This window comes from Oncorhynchus nerka, linkage group LG16 (assembly GCF_034236695.1).
Source record: "Oncorhynchus nerka isolate Pitt River linkage group LG16, Oner_Uvic_2.0, whole genome shotgun sequence".
NCBI classification, from domain to species: Eukaryota; Metazoa; Chordata; class Actinopteri; order Salmoniformes; family Salmonidae; genus Oncorhynchus; species Oncorhynchus nerka.
The window spans coordinates 22,395,235-22,418,052 of NC_088411.1; the positions used below are offsets into that span (position 1 = coordinate 22,395,235).

A 22,818-nucleotide genomic window follows, 5' to 3' on the forward strand; every position below is an offset into this window, starting at 1 on the left:
TCCCTTTTCAAGGTCAAATTTGTAACAATTCTGGTTTGCTGTAACACTTTTTCAATAAAGGAACATTTCTAAAAATGTCAAATTTGAATGAATGTTTTATTGGAACAATCACAACTTCATGATTTGGTATCAAATCAACACAGATATCAAGGCCTGTTCAGTGAGTACACAACACTCTTTCAGTTGGCCTGCTCGCCTCCCTACCACTGAGGAAGTACAGTTCCCGCGCAGCCCAGTCAAAACTGTTCGCTGCTCTGGCCCCCCAATGGTGGAACAAACTCCCTCACGACGCCAGGACAGCGGAGTCAATCACCACCTTCCGGAGACACCTGAAACCCCACCTCTTTCAGGAATACCTAGGATAGGATAAAGTAATCCTTCTCACCCCCCCCCCCCCCCTTAAAAGATTTAGATGCACTATTGTAAAGTGGCTGTTCCACTGGATGTCTTAAGGTGAACGCACCAATTTGTAAGTCGCTCTGGATAAGAGCGTCTGCTAAATGACTTAAATGTTCAGGACCCATACAACAAGAGCACCTAACAGTTGATTTGTCATGGTGAGAGAAAAACATGAGAAGGTACAAAATTGTGCTTTTCAGTGTGAGCATCAGTGAAAGCAAGCCCAGTAAGAACTTCAATGAATCCTCTCTTTCCTGAGGTGTAAGGCCAAGTAGTTCCCCCTGGCCTGAGCAGATAGTTACTATCTACCTAAGCTAGGTGCTAGACTGGATCTGCTGTCAGCACCACTCCCCTGGTGGCCATGCCAAGACAAACTAGCCTGGCTAGAGCAGAACCAGCCTGGCACCACCCACGCAATATCTATTACCTTCTGCATTAGCCTCTGATATTATAGTAACACTCTAGTTTACAGTACAGAAATGACAAGGTATTTACTTGTCATTTCTACCTACTAAGTATGTTGGTATTCGTTAACTCAAGCACCACAAGGCAACATTTGGTACCAGGTACCAACAGTTACCAATTGTGTTGAATTGTGTTGGCCTACCAGAAAGTCTCCATCAGTCTTTGATATTGTAGTTCCTGATCTTGCCCCCCCTCGCACTAGTCTTGGTCTTCCTGGCGGTGGCAGACGGCCTGGCTGGTGTCATCCTCTCCAGGACAGGTGCTCTGCACCCCTTCACCCCCACTGCCTGGTCCCCAGGGCTAGGTTCATTAAGCTCACCATCACCTGGGTGCAGATGTGTAGAAATTCAATTCCAGCCTTGTAAAAGGTTGTTTCATGGGCAGAATGAGACAGTGAGTGAGACTGTGTGTTGCAGTACAGTGCCTGTCTCCCTCAGTTCCAAACAGACAGTGAATGAGGGCTTATTCCCACAGAGAAACACACTCACTCAGTGCTGCCTGATCAAGGACATTATTTCCAACCTGAGACGCCTTTTAAAATGTTAGCAATGAAAAGTCTGCTGGCTGTGAAATCCAACCCCCTGCAAGGTATTTGAGGTTGAATACAATGTACCGGGCAGCACTGAAAGCATCTGCGAGGATGAGGCCTAAGGGACTGCCACCGAAAGTGACTGCGGTGCAGAGCGCCTGCATGGCTGCCTAGAGACAGAGCTCACATTGTGCTTATCTGAATCTCTCTCCACCGCACAGAGACACAGAGAGGCAGAGGCTTATTGCACCAACATCTCCATTATCTATACTACTGTACAACACCATGGTTACCATTATCCCCTCTCCTGACAGAGTACTAAATACTAAGTAAGTATGTGTTCGTAACAAAACAATTCAACTTGGACACCTTTATGGACGTTCCTTATCTTCACCAATGCGTCTAAAGATTGCCTATCTATACCAACGCGTCTAAAGATTGCTTTCCTCTCATTTACCCAGCAATTATGATATTGGTATATACCATAATCCTCTTTGTTGAAGTCTCTGATGGTATACACTTGTTGCATGCCCCACCAGCCCCATTCTCCTCACACGTGAGAGCCCTGTGTGTTCTTCTCAACGTTTACTCAGCATAATGTGGAAACCCTTGGCAGTCTACTGCTGGGCCAACTGTGATGCAATGCCTCTGTTCTAAATCCAATCTGAAAGATGGACACTGTGTTGGATGACCTTCACTACTGTCTGTGACCTGTTGCAGCGGCTGCTGCTGAGGCAAGACACATACGAACACGCAGCAATAGATCCAGGCTATCAGTCAGCACTTCTTCTAGCAGGCGGTGGCTGTGTTGGTGCCAGCCAGGCCTGGCCAGTGCCGTGGGCTCTGCAAACAACATCAGTGTCAACAGAGCCAGACCTAACCCATGAGTGGCTCCCCTGTCCACTGATTGAGAAACTGTTCCCAGTGCAGAACAGAGTCCCTGGTCAGAGCCTTCACCCTGTCACCGCTGTGATCTGGCCCCAGACTCAAGGGTGCGTCCCAAATGGCACCCTATTCCCCATGTAGTGCACTCATTTTGTCCAGGGCCCATAGGGCTCTGGTCAAAAGTAGTGCACTAGGGAAAAGGGTGCTATTTGGGACAGATACAAGGCCACCAGTTGGGCAACCTCCCTCCTCCTCTGTGGCCAGACTGCAACTCTGTCTTTACTTTAACCTCAGCTAGGTGAAATGATAAACACTATTATCATCATCTCATACAAATAGCCTTTCGGTCTGAGGCCTAGTTATTAGTGTGTGTGTGTGTCATGAAAGAGTGATACTGGACTTCCTGTACCAGATCCTCCGCTAAGTGCTAAATGGCCAATAGAATGCAGACACACCAGTGGGTTTATAATGGTGTGACTCACAGGGGGGGAGAAAGAAAGAAAGAAAGAGAGAAAGGAGAGCGCTGACAAGTAATTAGACAAATACCTGTCTCCAGGTAAACTCTCACCTCTCTCAGAACAGCTCTCCCGGGGTGTGAGTATGGAGGGGCTGAGACCTCTGTCTAGTATCTGCCACACCTCCCTTAGTGAACCCTCCGTCGCCACCGACGACAGCAGTAGAGGACCTGACGGGCTGGAAGCGGTTCGTGACCCGAGGTCCAGCTGCAGGGAGCTCTGGGATTGGCTGATAGGTGGGGTGTTCTCTTTAGTCCTAGGACGCTGAGGAAGAGGAGAGAAGATGAAGTGAAGTGACTCAGGTGTAAATAAGTAATATTACATTTTGCACATACTTTTAAACTGAGTATGATACCAGTGCTATGTTTTCTCTGTTGCTATAGTTAATAATGCAATATGTAACTTTTTGGAGACGGACCAAATTCACATAGACATGTGTTATAGATCTGTCACTCTCATTGAAAGCAAGTCTAAGAAGCAGCAGATATGTTCTATGTGACTATTTCTATGCGTCCCGTTCTTAAGTTTCATTTTGCATCTTTTATTATCAAGCAGCTGAAAATACAACATTGTTGGTTATTGAAAATATATTTCATAGCAGTTTAGATGGTACAATGATTCTCTACACTATACTTGCTTTTTAGTCACATAAACTGAAATTAGGTGAACTATTAGAATTTTAGCAACCAGAAAATGGCAGAGGGATACATGGCAAGACATCAACTCTGTCTATTGAAGTTAGTTGAGAAGCCAAGCTCTTGCAGTATTGGTCCTCAGGTCAGGTGGTATCTGACACTGTAGACAGACATTACTGTTATTACCTCATGTCTGTCTGTGTCCTTGTGCCCCTGGCCCCAGGGGTTGATGACCCTGTCTCTGTCTCCACTCTTGCTCTCTGAGAGGAGAGGCCTCACCATGATAGGAGCCCCCTTCCTCTGCTCCCTCTGGGCATACTGCAGCTCCTGAAGAGAATCATGGTTTACTCTGGTGCTCCCTCTGATGGTCACACAGAGTACTGATCATTTTCTATTTTATTTTTCACCTTTATTTAACCAGGTAGGCCAGTTGAGAACAAGTTCTCATTTACAACTGCGACCTGGCCAAGATAAAGCAAAGCAGTGCGACACAAACAACACAGAGCTACACATGGGATAAACAAACGTACAGTCAATAACACAATAGAAAAAAATCTATATACAGTGTTTGCAAATGTAGTAAGATTAGGGAGGTAAGGCAATAAATAGGCCATAGTGGCAAAATAATTACAATTTAGCAATTAAACATGGGAGTGATAGATGTGCAGAAGATGAATGTGCAAGTAGAGATACTGAGGTGCAAAGGAGCAAAAAAAATAATAATATGGGGATGAGGTAGTTGGGTGGGATATGTACAGATGGGCTATGTACAGGTGCAATGATCGGAAAGCTGCTCTGACAGCTGATGCTTAAAGCTAGTGAGGGAGATATAAGTCTCCAGCTTCAGTGATTTTTGTAATTCATTCCAGTCATTGGCAGCAAAGAACTGGAAGGAAAGGCGGCCAAAGGAGCAATTGGCTTTGGGGGGTGACCAGTGAAATACAGTGGGGCAAAAAATTATTAGTCTGCCATTTTAGACGGGCGGGCGGGTATGGGCAGCGATTGCTTGAAGAGCATGCATTTAGTTTTGCTTGAATTTAAGAGCAGTTGGAGGATCTACATTGCAGTCCTAACCTGAGATATGACAATGTAGCTTTCACACTACTGTCTCATTGACATCAAGGGGTGAGTGATCAGACCTGTGTGGTGAGCTGGTACTGCAGTTGTTCTAAGGCAGAAAGCCGACCCTGCTGGTGCTGGGTGTCTCTAGATGGGTCTCTCTCTGGCTCCATAGACACTGGGTTTAGAGAGGTTTTGGGAGCAGACTGGAGAACTGAAAGAGAGAGAAATAACAAGAGAGTTATAAGTGTGAGAAAATAGCAAGGAGAGAAATCTGTATACGTATGTGTGTGTCAGTGGAGGCTGCGGGGTGAGAATGGCTCATAATAATGAGTGTAATGAAGTGTAATGGTGTGAATGTGTTTGCTACCATTCCATTCACTCCATTCCAGCCATTATTATGAGCCGTCCTCCCATCAGCAGCCTCCATTGGTGTGTGTGTGTGAGGGAGAGCAGAGGTGTCCAGGGTGTTTGTGTTATTCCTCCGGCTGCGTGTTGTCTCTGCTGAATCACCCATAATCCCGCGGGGCAGCAGGGATCAGGGTGACCGGCGGGGTGGAAGAGCAACACGGCAGAGAATACTTCCTGTCCCTGTCAACACTACCACACCACCGGACCAATCACAACACAGCCGGACCACACCACCGGACCAATCACAACACAGCTGGACTTCCTGTTTACACTTTCCCTGCAAAGCCAATTCGAATGAGTTTACATTATACTATTATCATAACATGGCCAATCAAATGAGTGTACATTAGACTGTTATCACAGACTAATTAAAAATATATTCATAGTCTGGGGGATTAAGCTGTCATCATGCAGTATTGGTTATGTGATATCTGGTCTATATAGCCTAGCAGCCATTTGCAATATGATTGGCTTTAATATTGCAGATAGAACCTAGTCTATCAATTTAATTGTTCGCATAATTTCTACGTAATCCCCCTTATTATACTTTTTTCCCTATATACTATCCCCCCCTACCCTACCATCCCTACCCTACCCAACCATCCCTACCCTACCCTAACGATCCCTACCCTACCCAACCATCCCTACCATCCCCTCCCTACCCTAACCATCCCTATCACCCTACCCTAACCATCCCTCCCCTCCCTACCCTATCTACCATAACCATACCTACCCTACTTACCATAACCATCCCTACCCTACCTACCATAACCATCCCTACCCTACCTACCATAACCATCCCTACCTACCATAACCATCCCTACCCTACCTACCCTAACCATCCCTACCATCCCTACCATCCCTATCACCCTACCCTAACCATCCCTCCCCTCCCTACCCTAACCATCCCTACCATAACCATCCCTACCTACCATAACCATCCCTACCCTAAGTAATCCCTACCCTAACCATCCCTACCCACCCATAACCATCCCTACCCTAACCATCCCAACCCTAACCATCCCTACCCTACCTACCATAACCATCCCTACCATAACCATCCCTACCCTAACCATCCCTACCCTAACCATCCCTACCCTAACCATCCCTACCCTACCATCCCTACCATAACCATCCCTACCCTACCTACCCTAACCATCCCTACCCTAACCATCCCTACCCTACCTACCATAACCGTCCCTACTCTAACCATCGATACCCTCCCTAACCAAACCATCCCTACCCTCCCTCTCTCCCTAATCTAACCATCCCTACCCTCCCTCTCTCCCTACTCAAACCATCCCTACCCTCCCTCTCTCCCTACTCTAACCATCCTACCCTACTATACTTACCCTAATTGGAGTAAACTAAAGTGTTGTATCTTTTAATTCTCTGATATGGTATTGTGAATGGCAATGCTGTTAGTATGTGTTTCTACAGTAGTGTCAGTCCAGAGGAGGTTGGTGGCACTTTAATTGGGGAGGACGTGTGGTAATGGCTGGAGTGGAATTAGTGGAATAGTATCAAATACATCAAACACATGGTTTCCATGTGTTTGATTCCAATCCATTAGCTCTGTTCCGGCTATTACTATGAGTCGTCCTCCCCTCAGCAGCCTCCTGTGCGTCAGTCCTACCCTCCAGTCCAGCGTCGGTCAGTTGTGCCCGGAGCCTGTTGCCCATCTCAATCAGTTGCTGTTTGTCTCTGGTCAGACGGGCGATACACTGCACTGCTTGCTTCAGTTTGGACTGAAGGAGATGGGCATTGAGAGGGGCACTGAGCTTACCCCCCTGTACCCCCCCACACCCTGGCCCGTACCCGCCTGCCCCACCGGACCTCAGGCCCAGGGACAGCTGCTGTTGCCTCAAACACAGGTTTTCCTCCTGGAGCTGCCTCACCATTTCACTCTGGAGGGAGGGAGGGAGGGAAAGATGGGTGTATATGGACCAGGGTTGTCATGATACCATTATCACGATAATATACAGTACCAGATTTGGATTTTCCATGGCAAAAAGAAAAACATGAAGCACACTAAACTCTTTAGTCCTTTAAAAACCTGCTTTATGTGAAATATTGTGTGCTATAGTTTGAAAAATAAACAAATGTGATTCTGGGTGAAAACATAGGGCTGCTTGTTTCCAACATTAATATGGACAAGTGGACACAACAGACACAGCAAAACCATGGAACATAGACTCACTGCAACGGTCAAGTTAAATAAAATAAAAATATAAGTGCATCCCTTTCCCATGATCTAAGGGTGCTCTCTGGTTGAATTATATCTTTTAGATTTGAATAAGTTTCATTTAGATTTTTAAGGTTAATTACATAATGATTTCGAGACACAAAAACGATATGATTATACATTTTGTTCTATACAAAATTATACACATATTTTTCTTCAGGATTTTTAAAAAATGATCCCGCGACGACATTTTCATATCAATCAACGCCACATGGGGTCATAACCCCTAGTTTGGGAACCACTGCTCTATGTCTTGTCATTCATTCTGAGACGGTTTACCTCTTCACAGACGATGGGATCCCTTCTGCTGGCGATATCAATCTTCAGTGCAGACACCTGGTCACAACAAGTTTGTGTAATGGCAGTGTAAAATATGTTATAATAAGCTGACAAATACCCTGACCTCAAATGTCATTGTTACGATAGTGTTTTGTGGGCTATCTGACAGAGGATTCCAGTAAAGTTGAACTAAAACACCAAAAACATTTTTTTTGCCATTTACATTCATTGTCTACTATCTTTGTTTGTTTAGGGTTGATTAAAAGTCTTAGGTTTGAGGCAAGCTGTCACTCGGCATTACCTGGTTGCCCAGGGCAACAGTTTCCAGGTTGTTGAGGATGCTTCCTTTCTGGTACTCCTCTTTCTCCCGCCTCACTTCCTCCAGCTCCATCTCCACGACAACCAAACGCTGACGTAGTCCTCTCTCCTCAGACGACCAGCTCCTCTTCTGATTGGCTAGCTCCAGACGCAGCTCCTCCCCCTCCATCTGTTTGGTGTGGCACTGTGGGGAGAGAGCGTGAGAGAGAGCGAGAAAGAGGGGGCTTGCGGGTGGACAATGACTACTAATACTGTTTTGAAATCCACCAACCGTTGCCTGAATACAACAGTGCCTGCAGTTTAAATGACAGAAGGGCTGATTTGGGATGAAGAGAGTCAGTACCTGTTTGGTGAGCGAGGCCAGGGCAGCCTCCAGGTGAGCTACCCTGACCTCCTGTTTCCTCAGAGCTGCTGTGTTGGCCACCTTCTCTACTCGCTGGCCACCTGCAGTAAACATTACATAGACAATGGCTGAGTTTTATGTTGTTATCGCTTTTTATATTTCAACACCAAGTCAAATTCCTATAATCATTGTTGAATGGAAAATAAAACTTATTTTGCTCATTTTAATTCTCAGCATAGCAGTAGACTGAAACACAAGTAACCATCACTCTCAGATCTTTGGTCAGAACTTTATAAGGTGCGACAAGTGATACCATTATCTCTGTCCTAGTACCATTATATTGTATATTATTGAAATGTCGTCCTACCGATGGTCTCGTTGAGGGAGCGGATGTGGTTCTGGAGGTATGCGTTGTCGGGGGCGATGGGGATTAGTGTGGTTGCCGGGGTAACCGTGGCGGTGTTCTGGGGTCTGGTGGAGCCCTCTAGCTGGTCCTCTAAGCGCCTACACCTGGCCTTCAGTTCTGCTACCTCCTCTTCTAGAACCTGGGTATACTCTGGGGTACCTACCACTGATAAACAAACAAACAAACAACACACACACACAGATTTCTCAGTGTGTGACTGAGTTATGATTATATTACTACCCTTCTCTATTTCCTAAAGGTCGAGGGTTATGCCTCCACAGCCAGTCCATTACTAGCTAGCTGTAACCATAAAAACTCATATTACACTTTAACTTTATGTTGACATTAATATACTCCTTACAGGTCTGCACCTGGCTGTGTGACGGGTTAGTGTTGACAGCTGTTGGTCTGGGCTTTGAGCTAGTTAGGGGCCAGCAGGATGATGGGGGTAGTGATGGTGATAGGGTGCTTTTTAAGGCTCTGGTAGGGTGCGGGTGTTTTTTGTGGTGGGAGGTGAATGGATGGGGGGCTAGGGATGTATGGGGTTAGGGATGCACGCATAGTAGATTTGTTTGTGGTGCAGGTGGGAAGGGGTGTCGGTGTGAGCCAACACAGAATAAGCAGTGGGACATGCTGGTGCTGACAGTTGTTGGCCTGGTGCTTTAGCGAGTTGTCAACAGGTTGGGGTTGAGGTGTGGGTGGATCCAGGACTGTCTGGGCCGTCTAGGGTTGTGTGTTTATACCTGCCAGGCTGGGCTGTGCAGCGCTGTCAGTTGGCTTGGCTGAGTTCTGTGTTGGAAGCTGGGGTAGTGGTCCTTTAGGGATCTGGGTGGAGGTGTCAGGGGGTCCTGGAGGATGAGAAGGCTGGCTGAGATCCTCCATGTCCCTCCTCATCTGGGCTATGACAGCCCTCAGACTGCTGTTCTGCTGCTGCAGCCGATGGATCTCGTCGGACGGCAGCTCTCCTACAGAGACACCACCACCAGGTCTGTGGCCCTGCAGTGCAGATAGCTAGACAGACAGAGAAATAAATACACGTGCACACACACAGAGACATGAACGCACGCATGCGCACACACAAACACTCATATATGCACATACACACACACTCACATAAATAAACACAGATGCATACACAATAATATCTGGCTGTGAGCAGTTTCAACCAATGACCACTAGATGGAGGTATGGTTCTGATTGTAGTTGTTGGTTGATGGCAGGCAAACATTTAAACCATCATATATATCAATCAGTTTTTTATCTTCAAAACATACTTTAATGCACGCACTATTAACTCAAAACCTGTGACCATACCAACAGATGCCTCACAAGTCCTCAACTGGCAGCGTCATAAAATAGTATCCGTAAAACACCAAGCTCAACGTCAACAGTGAAGAGGCGACTCCGGGATGCTGGCCTTCTAGGCAGAATTCCTCGGTCGAGTGTCTGTGTTCTTTTACCCATCTTAGTCTTTTATTTTTATTGGCCAGTCTGAGATATTGCTTTTTCTTTGCAACTCTGCCTAGAAGGCCAGCATCCCGGAGTCGCCTCTTCACTGTTGACGTTGAGACTGGTGTTATGCAGGTACTATTTAATGAAGCTGCCAGTTTTTCAAACTTGACACCCTTATGTACTTGTCCTCTTGCTCAGTTGTGCACCGAGGGCCTCCCACTCCTCTTTCTATTCTGGTTAGAGACAGTTTGCACTGTTCTGTGAAGGGAGTAGTACACAGCGTTGTACAAGATCTTCAGTTTCTTGGCATCAGACCACTTGGGCTGCTCAAGGAAAGGGCACCTCCTAAAAAAAAGGCTGTGGACGGGACCAGAGCCCCCCTCTAGGATTGGAGGGGCATCATAAGGTTAGAGATAACACTCAAGTGTGTGTGTGTGTGTGTGTTGTTGTGAGCAAGAGTCCATATGATAGAATGGAAGAAGTCGCTTTAGATAAGAGAGGAATCTGGGCATTGAAGAAAGCCAAGTAACTCCACTGAAGAATGGAAAACAGAACAGTAGAACCTTTGAATAAAGGAACAATAAACTATTGAATGGAGAACAGAGAAAGTATTGACTGATAGAATACAGAAAATAATGAATGAAAGAAATCAATGTTTTCTGAGGTCAAAGTTAGGGTACTATTTCTGGAGTACACCCTGAAAAAGGGCCCATCTGAAGAAGAGGAAGAGTAGGACAAATAAGGGAGAAGAAGGTCCAGTATGCGATTAAGTTCAGACCAGGAAGCTCAGTAGCACCAGGCCAGGAGGAGGAAGAGGAGGGTATAAACCAGATAAGCCGTATAACTTTGGCAATTAATCAAATGGTAATAGAGGTGGTGTTGACAGGAGCCGAGGGCTGTTGAAAGGCTACCACTTCTGGCCTGGTAACAGCTTATTTTCTGTCTCTATTTCTCTGTGTCTGTCTCCCATATTCTATCACTCTCCCCCCACTCCCGGCAGTCTGCCCTTATGATCAGTGGTTTGGCTGTTGTCTGTTAGCTTGGTCAGAATGTGAAAGCGTAAGGGTGGCTGTAGTCTGTTGGAGTGGCTGTCAGAATGTGAGAAAGAGGGTGCAGCCATTCTGTCAGAAGGCTGCACTATTTAAAGACCTTTACATGCCAAAGATGAACCACCAGCCTGAAGACAGGGGTGAGGGGATACCGTATCAGTCATGCCCCCCTACTTCCTTTCTCTCACTATCCAGGACACATGTGGGGCTCCTGCTGTTCTTCAGAATAGCTGTGGTAACATCACTCAAGGGCTAGGGTTTCTTGGGTAAAGTCAGTTCCCTCCCCTTCTTACCCCCCCACTGTACTGTAGTCTAACATCCTACTCCAACTACAAGTGGGACTCAAGTGCTATTTTTAGAATAGCTGTTGTAACAACACTGTTTGTGGGGTGAAGGGGTTAGTAATACAGAACATTTCTCTTTTGCACACAGAAATAGATCCGCAGTAGGACATCTAGGTTACTGTAACCCATCACTCTCACCTTTAACTCTGTGGCAAGTAGTTACAGCTCCAACATGATTGGATGACATCCCTCCCGTGTTTTAGTTGGTCTCTCACCTGTTCTCTGATTGGCAGACCCAGGGCCTGGTCTCTCTCCTTGGTAACAGTGTGCAGTAATACCGCCATGTCCTGTAGTTCTCTCTCCTTCTCTCTCAGCTCCGCACTAGCCTGAGGTCAACAGGAAATACAGAATCAAAATGAACTGGTGATGATGAGAGGCCTCTACCGATCTTGACCATATCTTTCTACCTCGAAATATATGGTATATGGGCTCACTAGTATTATACAATGGTGAAAAGTACTTAAGTAAAAATACATTAAAGTACTACTTAAGTAGTTTTTTGAGTATCTGTACTTTACTATTTATATTTTTTGACAACTTTTACTTTACTACATTACTAAAGAAAAAAATTACTAAAGATTTTTTTCTCTCCCTGACACCCAAAAGTACTCGTTACATTTTGAATGGCTAGCAGGTCAGGATAATGCTCAAATTCAAGCACTTAAGAGAACATCCCTGGTCATCCCTACCTATTGCCTCTAATCTGACAGACTCACTAAACACAAATGCTTCATTTGTAAATTATGTCTGAGTGTTGGAGTGTGCCCCTGGCTAACCGTAAATATTTAAAAAACAAGAACATTGTGCCATCTGGTTTGCTAAATATAAGGAATTTTAAATGGTTTATACTTTTAATACTTATATATTAGCAATTACATTTACTTTTAATACTTAACTATATTTATATAAGCAAACACCTTTTAGACTTTTACTCAAGTAGTATGTTACTGGGTGACTTTCACTTTTACTTGAGTAATTTTCTATTAAGGTATCTTGACTTTTACTCAAGTATGACATTTGGGTACTTTTTCCACCACTGGTACTATATACAGTTGAAGTCGGAAGTTTACATACACGTAGGTTGGAGTCATTAAAACTTGTTTTTCAACCACTCCATAAATGTCTTGTTAACAAACTATACGTAGTTTTGGCAAGTTGGTTAGGACATCTACTTTGTGCATGACACAAGTCATTTTCCAACAATTGTTTATGGACAGATTATTTCACTTATAATTCACTGTATCACAATTCCAGTGGGTCAGAAGTTTACATACACCAAGTTGAATGTGCCTTTAAACAGCTTGGAAAATTCCAGAAAATTATCGCATGGCTTTAGAAGCTTCTGAGATCTACCTTCAAACTCAGTGCCTCTTTGCTTGACAACATTGGAAAATCTAAAGAAATCAGCCAAGACCTTAGACAAAAATAGAACTGTTTGGCCATAATGACCATCATTATGTTTGAAGGAAAAAGGGGGAGGCTTGCAAGCCAAAGATCACCATCCCAACCGTGAAGCACGGGGGTGGCAGCATCATGTTGTGGGGGTGCTTTGCTGCAGGAGGGACTGGTGCACTTTACAAAATAGATGGGATCATGAGAGAGGAAAATTATGTGGATATATTGAAGCAACATCTCAAGACATCAGTCAGGAAGTTAAAGCTTGGTCGCAAATGGGTCTTCCAAATGGACAATGACCCCAAGCATACTTCAAAAGTTGTGGGAAAATGGCTCAAGGACAACAAAGTCAAGGTATTGGAGTGACCATCATAAAGCCCTGACCTCAATCCTATAGAAAATTTGTGGGCAGAACTGAAAAGTGTATGTAAACTTCTGACTCACTGGGAATGTGAATAAATAAATAAAAGCTGAAATAAACCCTTATCTCACATTCTTAAAATAAAGTGGTGATCCTAACTGACCTAAGACAGGGAATTTTTACTAGGATTAAATGTCAGAATTGTGAAAACTGAGTTGAAATGTATTTGGCTAAAGTGTATGTAAACTTCTGACTTCAACTGTACCTGTATGTGAGTACACCTGTATGAGGAATGGAGAGTCTCACCTGGTCTCTGGCCTGTGTCAGGCCCTGTATTAACTCTTCACTGTGCAAGTAGTGTTCAGTCTTGTTGTCTTCGCAGCGTCTCTGCCACTCCAGCTCCACCTGGATTCTTCTCTGCTCTAGAGCCTTCTCTCGCTCCACACCCACAAACAGCTGCTGCTTGTACCTGGGATACACACACACACACACACACACACACGCACACACACACACACACACACACTGTTAACACCTGAGACATACACACATATACAAATAACCCTTTAACCTGCAAAAAAGACACACAAACCAACCTTTCTGTCTCCCCCCTGCTCCGATCAAGTTCGGTCCGTAATTTGCTTTCTATCTCCTGCAGGGCTAGCAGTTCTGTGTCCTTAAAAACCGTCTCCTTAGAGATCTGAGTGATGTACGTGTCCCAGCCACTACGAGTCGTCTCCAGCTCCATACGAAGCCTTCACAACACAATAACACACAGGTTGAAGTTGTCGTACCGAAACAACACTAAAGTGTTCACCTCCTTTTATTAAGAATACCTTTAACATCCTGGAGGAGAGCCATGAATCTATTCAGTGTTGTGTTACAAAATGGTAGCTGTGTTTTGCAGCAAAAGGAAAGGTGAATTATTACGTGGATTATAATGAATGTACATTTTTGTAAGAGTTGATTTCAAAGTGGAAATTACAGACTTCAGAAGCTTTTTTAAACCTCAAATACACTACAAGTTTAGAATTTCCTGCATTGCAGGAAAGTTCTCCTGCAACAGGGTGATCAAATTAAGATCCTACACCTGTATATTTTCACTGTATATTGTAAAGAGTCATTTATGATCAAAGTGTGATGATTGCTAAATGTTCTGTGTGTTTCATCCCATTAAGAGCGGGCCTTGGAGGCTCTTTTCCTTTCACACATTGTTACATAATCACTGCTTCCTTACAGACAGCTTCAGAGTAATGTATGCCCACACACTGTCTCACACACTCCCTCTCACTCACTGAGCATGTGCAAACACTGTGATCATCCAGGGCTTTGGACCAGAGACACACGCTTAAATAAAGCACATACACACTCACCCAGAAAAAACAGACAGCTAATGCAGAATGTGCAAACACACACACACACACACACACACACACACAGTGTTTCACCTGTCTATCTGTTGATCTCTCTCTCGCAGTGTGTCCTCGTGGTCTCTCTGGGTCCTGTGTGTGTGTGTTGCCATGGCTTCTAGTTTTGACTGTAACTGACCGCTATGTGTCTCCGCCTGTCGTAGCTGTTCTCTGTGAGCGTCCTTTAACGCATCCAGCTGAGCCTCTCTCTCACGCACTCCCCGGTCCAATTGCTCATGCCTATAGATAGGAACATCAAAAGACTCACCATTAGACTACCATTAGTCTAGGACTACTGCTGATATGCTGGTAGTTTGTCTTTGCGGTCTTATGTTGAATTTGTATAGCAGGACGCACTTCTTGTTGTAGACTTCCTCCTCTCTCTTCCTCTTGGTCTGTAGAGCTTTTATTTTGTCCACTAGCTCCTTTATCCTGAGAAATGACAATCACATTTTATCTAAGACATGGGAAACGATGGGAAATAACGTTGGCATGAATAACTCTAAGTCAATGTGGTAGGACACACACACACACCTTGCGTCCTTGACGGCAGTAATGTCCTTTATCTCCCAGTGTCTGTGCTGTAGCTGTGTGTGTGTGTGCTGACAGAGATCCTCTGAGGCCTTCAGGGCCTCCACAGCCTGAGCCTGGGCCTGGGAGTGGACCTCTGTTTCCTTAGAGAGCAGCTTCACCTGGGGAGAGGCACGCACACACGCACATAAAGTATCAGCACATATCTTCCCATCTTACTCAGCAGTTTTACCTGGAGGTAGGTAAACACACACACACACCTGCTCCTTACCCTGAGTTCGTGAGACAGGACCACGGCTCTCATCTCATCCATCCTCAGGTTGAACTCATGCTCTCTCTGCCTCATCTCATTATCAAAGTCTGTCATCATCTCCTGAACATGTGAGGGATAGAGAGGATGATGAATTCCTGATGAAGCTTCCAAATATCCCAGACAGACATCCCTGAAAGGTATATTTCCAGCTGACCTATTCCAGACGCCATACACAGAGCCAAAACTAGCAGACAAGCCAGCCTCATTCATCACAGCAGGTGTTAGCACCTTCTCTCCTTACGTTACAGATTTGGGTGGGGCTGTGGGGGTAATCACACACAAACACACACATTCGCACACACACACAGTCAGACTAACACACACATACAGTGCTGCTCAAAGGGGGGTATTCTCTCTAGAGATCGAGTGACACAGCAAAGAGCCAGGACAACAGACAGCAGCAGGACACGCTGCATGCCACGGAGTTTAGACTGAAATACCACACTCACACAAGTATGCTCAAACACAAACACGCATACATGAAAACACACACAGAGGTTTAGCAGGCAGTTGGTATAGTATTAGTATATTATTAGGATCCCCAAGGCAGCAGATACTCTTCCTGGGGTCCAAACAGAGATTAAACAGCACATCAAACAAAACATTGTGCATTATACAAATTTACATTGCTCATTATTACATAATAATCATGTGTGAGTGAGTGTGGAGTGTGTGTGTCTCTTCACAGTCCGCGTTGTGGCGTGAGGTGTCGTTTGATCTAAAACATTTTTACTGCTAGCTTGAGGTTAAAGAGTTCCATGTAGTCATGGCTCTATATAGTACTGTGCATTTCCTAGCCTCTGTTTTGGACTTAGGGACTGTGAAGAGACCTCTGGTGGCATGTCTCGTGGGGTATGTATGAGTGACTGAACTGTGTGTTAACCGATTGAACAGATGGTTAGGTATTTTTAACACGTCAATACCTATCAAAAAGACCAGTAGTGATGCAGTCAATCTCTCCTCTACTTTGAGCCAGGAGAGATTGATATGCATGCTGTATAAATTAGCCCTCCGTGTACATTGCTCTGTTCTGAGCCAACTGTAATTTGCCTATATACTTCATTGCAGCATTTGACAATGTCAGCTTACAATCTAGGGTTACACCAAGCAGTTTAGTTTTGTCAACTTGGTAAATCACCACATTATAAAACTGACTACAGCTAGCTGACGTGTATAATGTTTAGTCATCTGCGTACATAGATACACACAGGCTTATTCAATGCTAATAGGTCAATAGTAAAAAAAATGTAAAACAGTTGAGGGCCGAGACGGCTGCCTTGAGGGACACCACACTCTACCTGGTTTATGTTAGAGGCTTTCATTAAAGAAAACACTGACTGTGTTCTATTAGATAGGTAGCTCTCAATCCACAATATGGCAGAGGATGTAAAGCCATAACAGATACATTTTTTCAGCAACAGATTATGATCGATAATATCAAGTCTAGCAATACAGCTCCCACAATCTTCTTATTATCAATTTCCAATCATCAGTCATTTGTCTCAGTGCCGTACATGTTGAGTGCCCTTCCCTATAAGAATGCTGAAAGTCTGTTGTTAATCTGTTTACAGTGAAATAACATTGTTTCTGGTCAAAAAACATTTTTTCCAAAAGTTTACTAAGGGCTGGTCTAATTGGTGATTTACTATTTTAATCTGGGTAGATTAACTACTTTTTTGTCCAGACTGAATTGTAAAGATATCGCCCATCTGGCTGATCTGGTTTAAATGTCTTGTCTGCGTGTGGTTTCCACAGGGAAAGGCGACTCTTCTGTTAAAATTTGAGAAGAGCGGCCTACCACTGCACCCTCCCACTTCCCTTATATTTTTTATTTTATTTAACCTTTATTTAACTAGGCAAGTCAGGTAAGAACAAATTCTTATTGACAAAGACGGCCTACCCCGGCCAAACCCTAACGACGCTGGGCCAACTGTGCCCTGCCCTATGGGACTCCCAATCACAGCCAGTTGTGATACAGACCCGGGTTAGATTCCAGGCTGTAGTGACGTCTCTAGCACTGAGATGCAGTGCCTTAGACTGCTGCGCCACTCGGGAGCACCATATAAAAGCCCCTTGCCAAGTGTGTGTGTACCTGCTTCTGTAGAGCCAGCTGTCCCTCCACCTCCTGGACTCTGCGTTGGAGATTTCGTTTCATCCCGTCGTACTCCGCTCTCTGCTTCTGAAGGTCCCCAGCCTGACCGCTGAGTGACAGAAAGATGACACACACACAGTCACACACCATACCCTGAAGCCATCATGACATTGGCAAATACACACACACCGGATGCAAAAGCCATCACGGCATCAGGAAATACACAGACACCCGTCACTGAAACCACCACGACACGAGATTACCTCTCAAAGTTGAGAACACGGAGGAACCATGGAGAGGGCTTGCACATATTTCAGGCTAAGTGTTTTGCCTGCTATGAGGCTAAAAGAGTTACACAGTTCAAATCACTTACATTTTAGTCATTCAGCAGACACTCTTATCCAGAGCAGTGATTGCATACATTTTAATACTTATTTCGTACTGGTCCTCTGTGGGAATCGAACCCACAAAATGTTGCAAGCGCCACGCTCTACCAACTGAGTTACACTGGAACCGAGTATACAACAGAACCGAAAACTGTAGTGAAATAATAGTGAAAGCTTAATAATAATTTAAAATTAAATTACAGCCTACAATATAAACTGTGCACTAAATGCCATATACAGTGACTTCAGAAAGTATTCACACCCATTTACTTTTTCCACATTTTAGTGTGTTACAGCCTGAATTTAAAATTAATTAAATTGAGATTTTTGGTCTCTGGCCTACACACAATACCCAAAAATGTCAAAGTGGAATTATGTATTTTCATTTATTTATTTTTTACAAATGAAAAGCTGAAAAGTCTTGAGTCCATAAGCATCAACACCTTTGTTATGGCAAGCCTAAATAAGTTCAGGAGTAAAAGGAGTGCTTAACAAGTCACATAATAAGTTGCATGGAATCACTCTGTGTGCAATAATAGTGTTTAACATTATTTTTTTAATGACTACCTCATCTCTGTACTAGAGGTCGACCGATTATGATTTTTCAACACCGATACTGATTATTGGAGGACCAAAAAAGCCGATACCGATTAATCGACCCATTTTTTTTGTTTTGTTTTTTGTAATAATGACAATTACAACAATACTGAATGAACATTTATTTTAACTTTAATTTAATATAACAATAAAATCAATTTAGCCTCAAGCAAATAATGAAACATGTTCAATTTGGTTTAAATAATGCAAAAACAAAGTGTTGGAAAAGAAAGTAAAAGTGCAATATGTGCTATGTAAGAAAGCTGATGTTTCAGTTCCTTGCTCAGAACATGAGAACATATGAAAGCTGGTGTTTCCTTTTAACATGAGTCTTCAATATTCCCAGGTAAGAAGTTTTAGGTTATAGTTATTATAGGAATTATAGGACTATTTCCCTCTATTCCATTTGTATTTCATTAACCTTTGACTATTAGATGTTCTTATAGGCACTTTAGTATTGCCAGTGTAACAGTATAGCTTCTGTCCCTCTCCTCGCTCCTCCCTGGGCTCGAACCAGCAACACAACGACAACAGCCACCCTCGAAGCAGCGTTACCCATGCATAGCAAGGGGAACAACTACTAGAAGGCTCAGAGCGCGTGACGTTTGAAACGCTATTAGCGCGCGCTAACTAGCTAGCCATTTCACTTCGGTTACACCAGCCTCATCTCGGGAGTTGATAAGCTTGAAGTCATAAACTGCGCAATGCTTGACGCACAACGAAGAGCTGCTGGCAAAACGCATGAAAGTGCTGTTTGAATGAATGTTTACCCGCCTGCTTCTGCCTACCACCGCTCAGTCAGATACTTAGATACTTGTATGCTTGTATGCTCAGTCAGATTATATGCAAGGCAGGACATGCTAGATAATATCTAGTAATATCATCAACCATGTGTAGTTAACTAGTGATTATGATCGATTGGTTTTTATAAGAGAAGTTTAATGCTAGCTAGCAACTTACCTTGGCTTACAGCATTTGCGTAACAGTCAGTCTCCTTGTGGAGTGCAACGAGAGAGGGGCAGGTCATTATTGCGTTGGACTAGTTAACTGTGATGTTGCAAGATTGGATCCCCCGAGCTGACAAGGTGAACATCTGTCGTTCTGCCCCTGAACGAGGCAGTTAACCCACTGTTCCTAGGCAGTCATTGAAAATAAGAATGTGTTCTTAACTGACTTGGCGAGTTAAATAAAGGTATAAAAAAATATATTAAAAAAATTATATCGGCAAATCGGCGCCCAAAATACTGATTTCCGATTGTTATGAAAACTTGAAATCGGCCCTAATTAAATGGGCCATTCCGATGAATCGGTCGACCTCTACTCTGTACCCCACACATACAGATAAATGTAAGGTCCCTCAGTTGAGCAATGAATTTCAAACCCAGATTCAACCACAAAGACCAGGGCGATTTCCCAATACCTCGCAAAGAAGGGCACCTATTGGTACATGAAGAAAATAAATGTAAAAAAATAAACCTGACATTGAATATCCCTTTGAGCATGGTGAAGCTATTAATTACACTTTGGATGGTGTATCAATACAACCATTCACTACAAAGATACAGGCGTCCTTCCTAACTCAGTTGCCGGAGAGGAAGGAAACCGCTCATGGATTTTACCATGAGGTCAATGGTGACTTTAAAACAGTTACTGAGTTTAATGGCTGTAATATGAGAAAACTGAGGATGGATCTACAAAGGCATCCATAATACTATCTTAATTGACAGAGTGAAAAGAAGGAAGCCTGCACAGAAAAAATATATTCCAGCCTCCCGAGTGGCGCAGCGGTCTATGACGTCACTACAGACCCAGATTCAATGCCAGCCTGTGTCATGACTGGGAGACCCATGAGGTGGTGCGCAATTGGCCCAGCGTCGTCCGGGTTAGGCCGGCCAGGATGTCCTTGTCCCATTGCGCAGATGCAAGCTGACTTTGTGGCAGGCCTGGCACATGCAAGCTGACTTCAGTCGCCAGTTGTACTGTGTTTCCTCCTACACATTGGTGTGGATGGCTTCAGGGGTAAGTGAGCAGTGTGTCAAGAAGCAGTGCGGCTTGGCGGGGTCGTGTTTCAGAGGATGCATGGCTCTCCACCTTTACCTCTCCCGAGTCCGTATGGGAGTTGCAGCGATGGGACAAGACTGTAACTACCAATTGGATATCATCAAAAAGGGGTAAAAAGTATAAATATTCCAAAAATGTTTGCAATAAGGCACAAAAGTAATACTTTGCTAAAAAATGAACTTTTTGTCTTGAATACAAAGTGTTATGTTTGGGATTAGGGTTAGGGTTCCACTCTTCATATTTTCAAGAATGGTGGTGGATGCATCATGTTATTGGTATGCTTGTCATCGGCAAGGAATAGGGAGTTTTTTTAATAATAAAAATAAATGGAATAGAGCCATTCCTCTGCAAAATCAGAGGAAAATATGGTCGACTCGGCTTTCCAACAAACACTGGGAGAACACTGAAATTCACCTTTCAGCAAGATAATAAGTCCAAATATACCAAGACGACATTGAATGTTCCTTAGTGGCCTAGTTACAGTTTTGACTTAAATCTGCTTGAACATCTACGGCAAGACTTGAAAATGGCTGTCTAGCAATTATCAACTCCCAATTTAACAGAGCTTAAAGGTGTGCAAAGCTCTTAGAGACTTACCCAGCAAGCCTCACAGCTGTAATCACTGCCAAATGTGATTCTAACATGTATTGACTCAGGGTTGTGAATACTTATGTAAATTTGATATTTCTGTATTTAAATTTCAATAAATTTGCCAAATTTTCTAAAAACATGTTTTGCTTTGTCATTATGGAGTATTGTGAGCAGATGGGTGAGGAAGAAAAAAAAACACTTTAATCCAAATTGAATTCTGGCTGTAACAACAACATTTAAATGTGGAATAAATCAAGGGGTATGAATACTTTCTGAAGGCACTGTAAATGGACCCTTACTGGGTCCTCCTGTCTAAATATAACCCATACAGCTGGGCCTGGTGAGTCACCGTGGGGATAAATGTGGGGCTGGGGCATCATGTAATGTGTACAACAATCTAGGGTAATTATCAGCTTTAATAGACATCTTTGTTTGAGGCCAGAGGCCGGCATTCTTCTCTCAGCATGATCGTTAGGCTGTCCTCTAACTACAGTCAGTCAGTGACAATAACTGGGAAACAGTGAGGGAAAAGAAGACCCCAAAAGAACTTTGTTTGTGTCTTTTGAATTGGAATAAAATTGGGGCAACAATCCCACCTGTACCCCACTCCCCTGCCCTTAACCCCATCCCACTCACCTCTGGAGCCTCTCTAGCTGCAGCCTGTGTTCGGCAGCTCTCTGCTGGCTGTGTCTCACCTCTCTTGCCTCGCTCTCCCTCTCCTCCTGCAGCTTGGCTATCTGGATACGTAACTGACTCAACTCCTCCTGCCTTCAATAAGGAAAGTCACATGTTAAAGCTGGAATAGTCCTCTCAGTGACAATAGTCAATATATTACAGGGGTCATGGGATACATAACAAATAATACAACATTACTCTCTCTCTCACACACAATGTTAAAAGGGGTTTATAAAATACATTTAATTGAATGATTGACCTGGCAGTCTCTGTGGCCTGTGCGCGGGCAGCCATGGCGTCATATCTCTCCAGCTCTCTGTCTCTCTCCTCCAGCACGGCCAGGTTAAAGCAGAAGTCCTCCTTGAGCTGCTGGAAGCGTTCCCTGAGGAGAGAGAGCTGTTCCTGGGCATCACGGAGGGACATATCCTGCTGCTGGACCCGTAGGGTCTGGAGCTCCTTCCACTCTTTCTCCTTACATGCCAACTGGGTGTCCAGGTCAGCTCCATCATTAGCCTGCATGGCTAGAGAAGACACACACACATCAAAGTCTAGAGGGTCAATGCACACACTGCACCGTGAAAACACTTTACACACACAATTTCCGAAATGAAAGCAGACGTTGCTCGCTAAGTAACGCGTTATCTAACGTTACATTACCGTTAGGAGGGCTAAGCTAGCAGCTGGTTTTCTAACGCTAACGTACCTCGACAGCATGCAACTAACTAATGTCGCTCTTATAAAGAGTTGTTTAGCTATATAGATGTATTATCGTTTGCAGTCAACACTTTGTTAAAATGCTAATTTGAGTTCTCCCGCTGTTTCTATGGAAACCCCAGCGTTGTCCGTCTGTGTAATTCGTCCGTGTAGAAAATGTGTTTGTGAAGAACGAAAAGTACCGCTACTTCAAAATGTTATAATAAAAATGTTTATGTACAAACTTGTTTAGGTCTTTAATGGGTTCAGATGACTTTATCAAATAGCTGCTATGGCTCTCTTCTATGCAGGCACAAGAGAAAACATTATGTTCATTGCTGTGTAATGTAATTTATTGTTATAGCAAATGTACGCAAAGC

General features: G+C 44.0%; 1 protein-coding gene across 1 annotated transcript; it reads right to left on the reverse strand.

Moving 5' to 3' along the window:
- Positions 1 to 77: 77 nt before the first annotated feature.
- ccdc57 (coiled-coil domain containing 57) lies at positions 78 to 22,570 on the reverse strand. The gene is made up of 21 exons (XM_029685164.2): positions 22,449 to 22,570; positions 22,005 to 22,266; positions 21,707 to 21,838; positions 17,436 to 17,544; positions 15,302 to 15,403; positions 15,034 to 15,191; positions 14,857 to 14,931; positions 14,539 to 14,739; positions 13,687 to 13,845; positions 13,397 to 13,559; positions 11,550 to 11,660; positions 9,233 to 9,500; positions 8,451 to 8,654; positions 8,084 to 8,184; positions 7,724 to 7,924; positions 7,423 to 7,479; positions 6,535 to 6,805; positions 4,568 to 4,701; positions 3,615 to 3,755; positions 2,847 to 3,057; positions 78 to 1,189 (listed from the first exon to the last, which is right to left on the reverse strand). The coding sequence occupies exons 2-21, from the start codon at positions 22,262 to 22,264 to the stop codon at positions 1,020 to 1,022; spliced, it is 3,228 nt and encodes a 1,075-aa protein (XP_029541024.1). The 5' UTR covers positions 22,265 to 22,266; positions 22,449 to 22,570; the 3' UTR covers positions 78 to 1,019.
- Positions 22,571 to 22,818: the final 248 nt, after the last annotated feature.

Excerpts from the sequence above, each read along its gene's own strand:
- ccdc57 (XM_029685164.2), bottom strand. The coding sequence starts at position 22,264 with ATGCAGGCTAATGATGGAGCTGACCTGGACACCCAGTTGGCATGTAAG. Across the intron at positions 11,661-13,396 it reads TGACACAGGCCAGAGACCAG|GCTAGTGCGGAGCTGAGAGA; the intron begins GTGAGACTCTCC and ends TGTTGACCTCAG. Across the intron at positions 6,806-7,422 it reads ATCCCATCGTCTGTGAAGAG|AGTGAAATGGTGAGGCAGCT; the intron begins GTAAACCGTCTC and ends CCCTCCCTCCAG.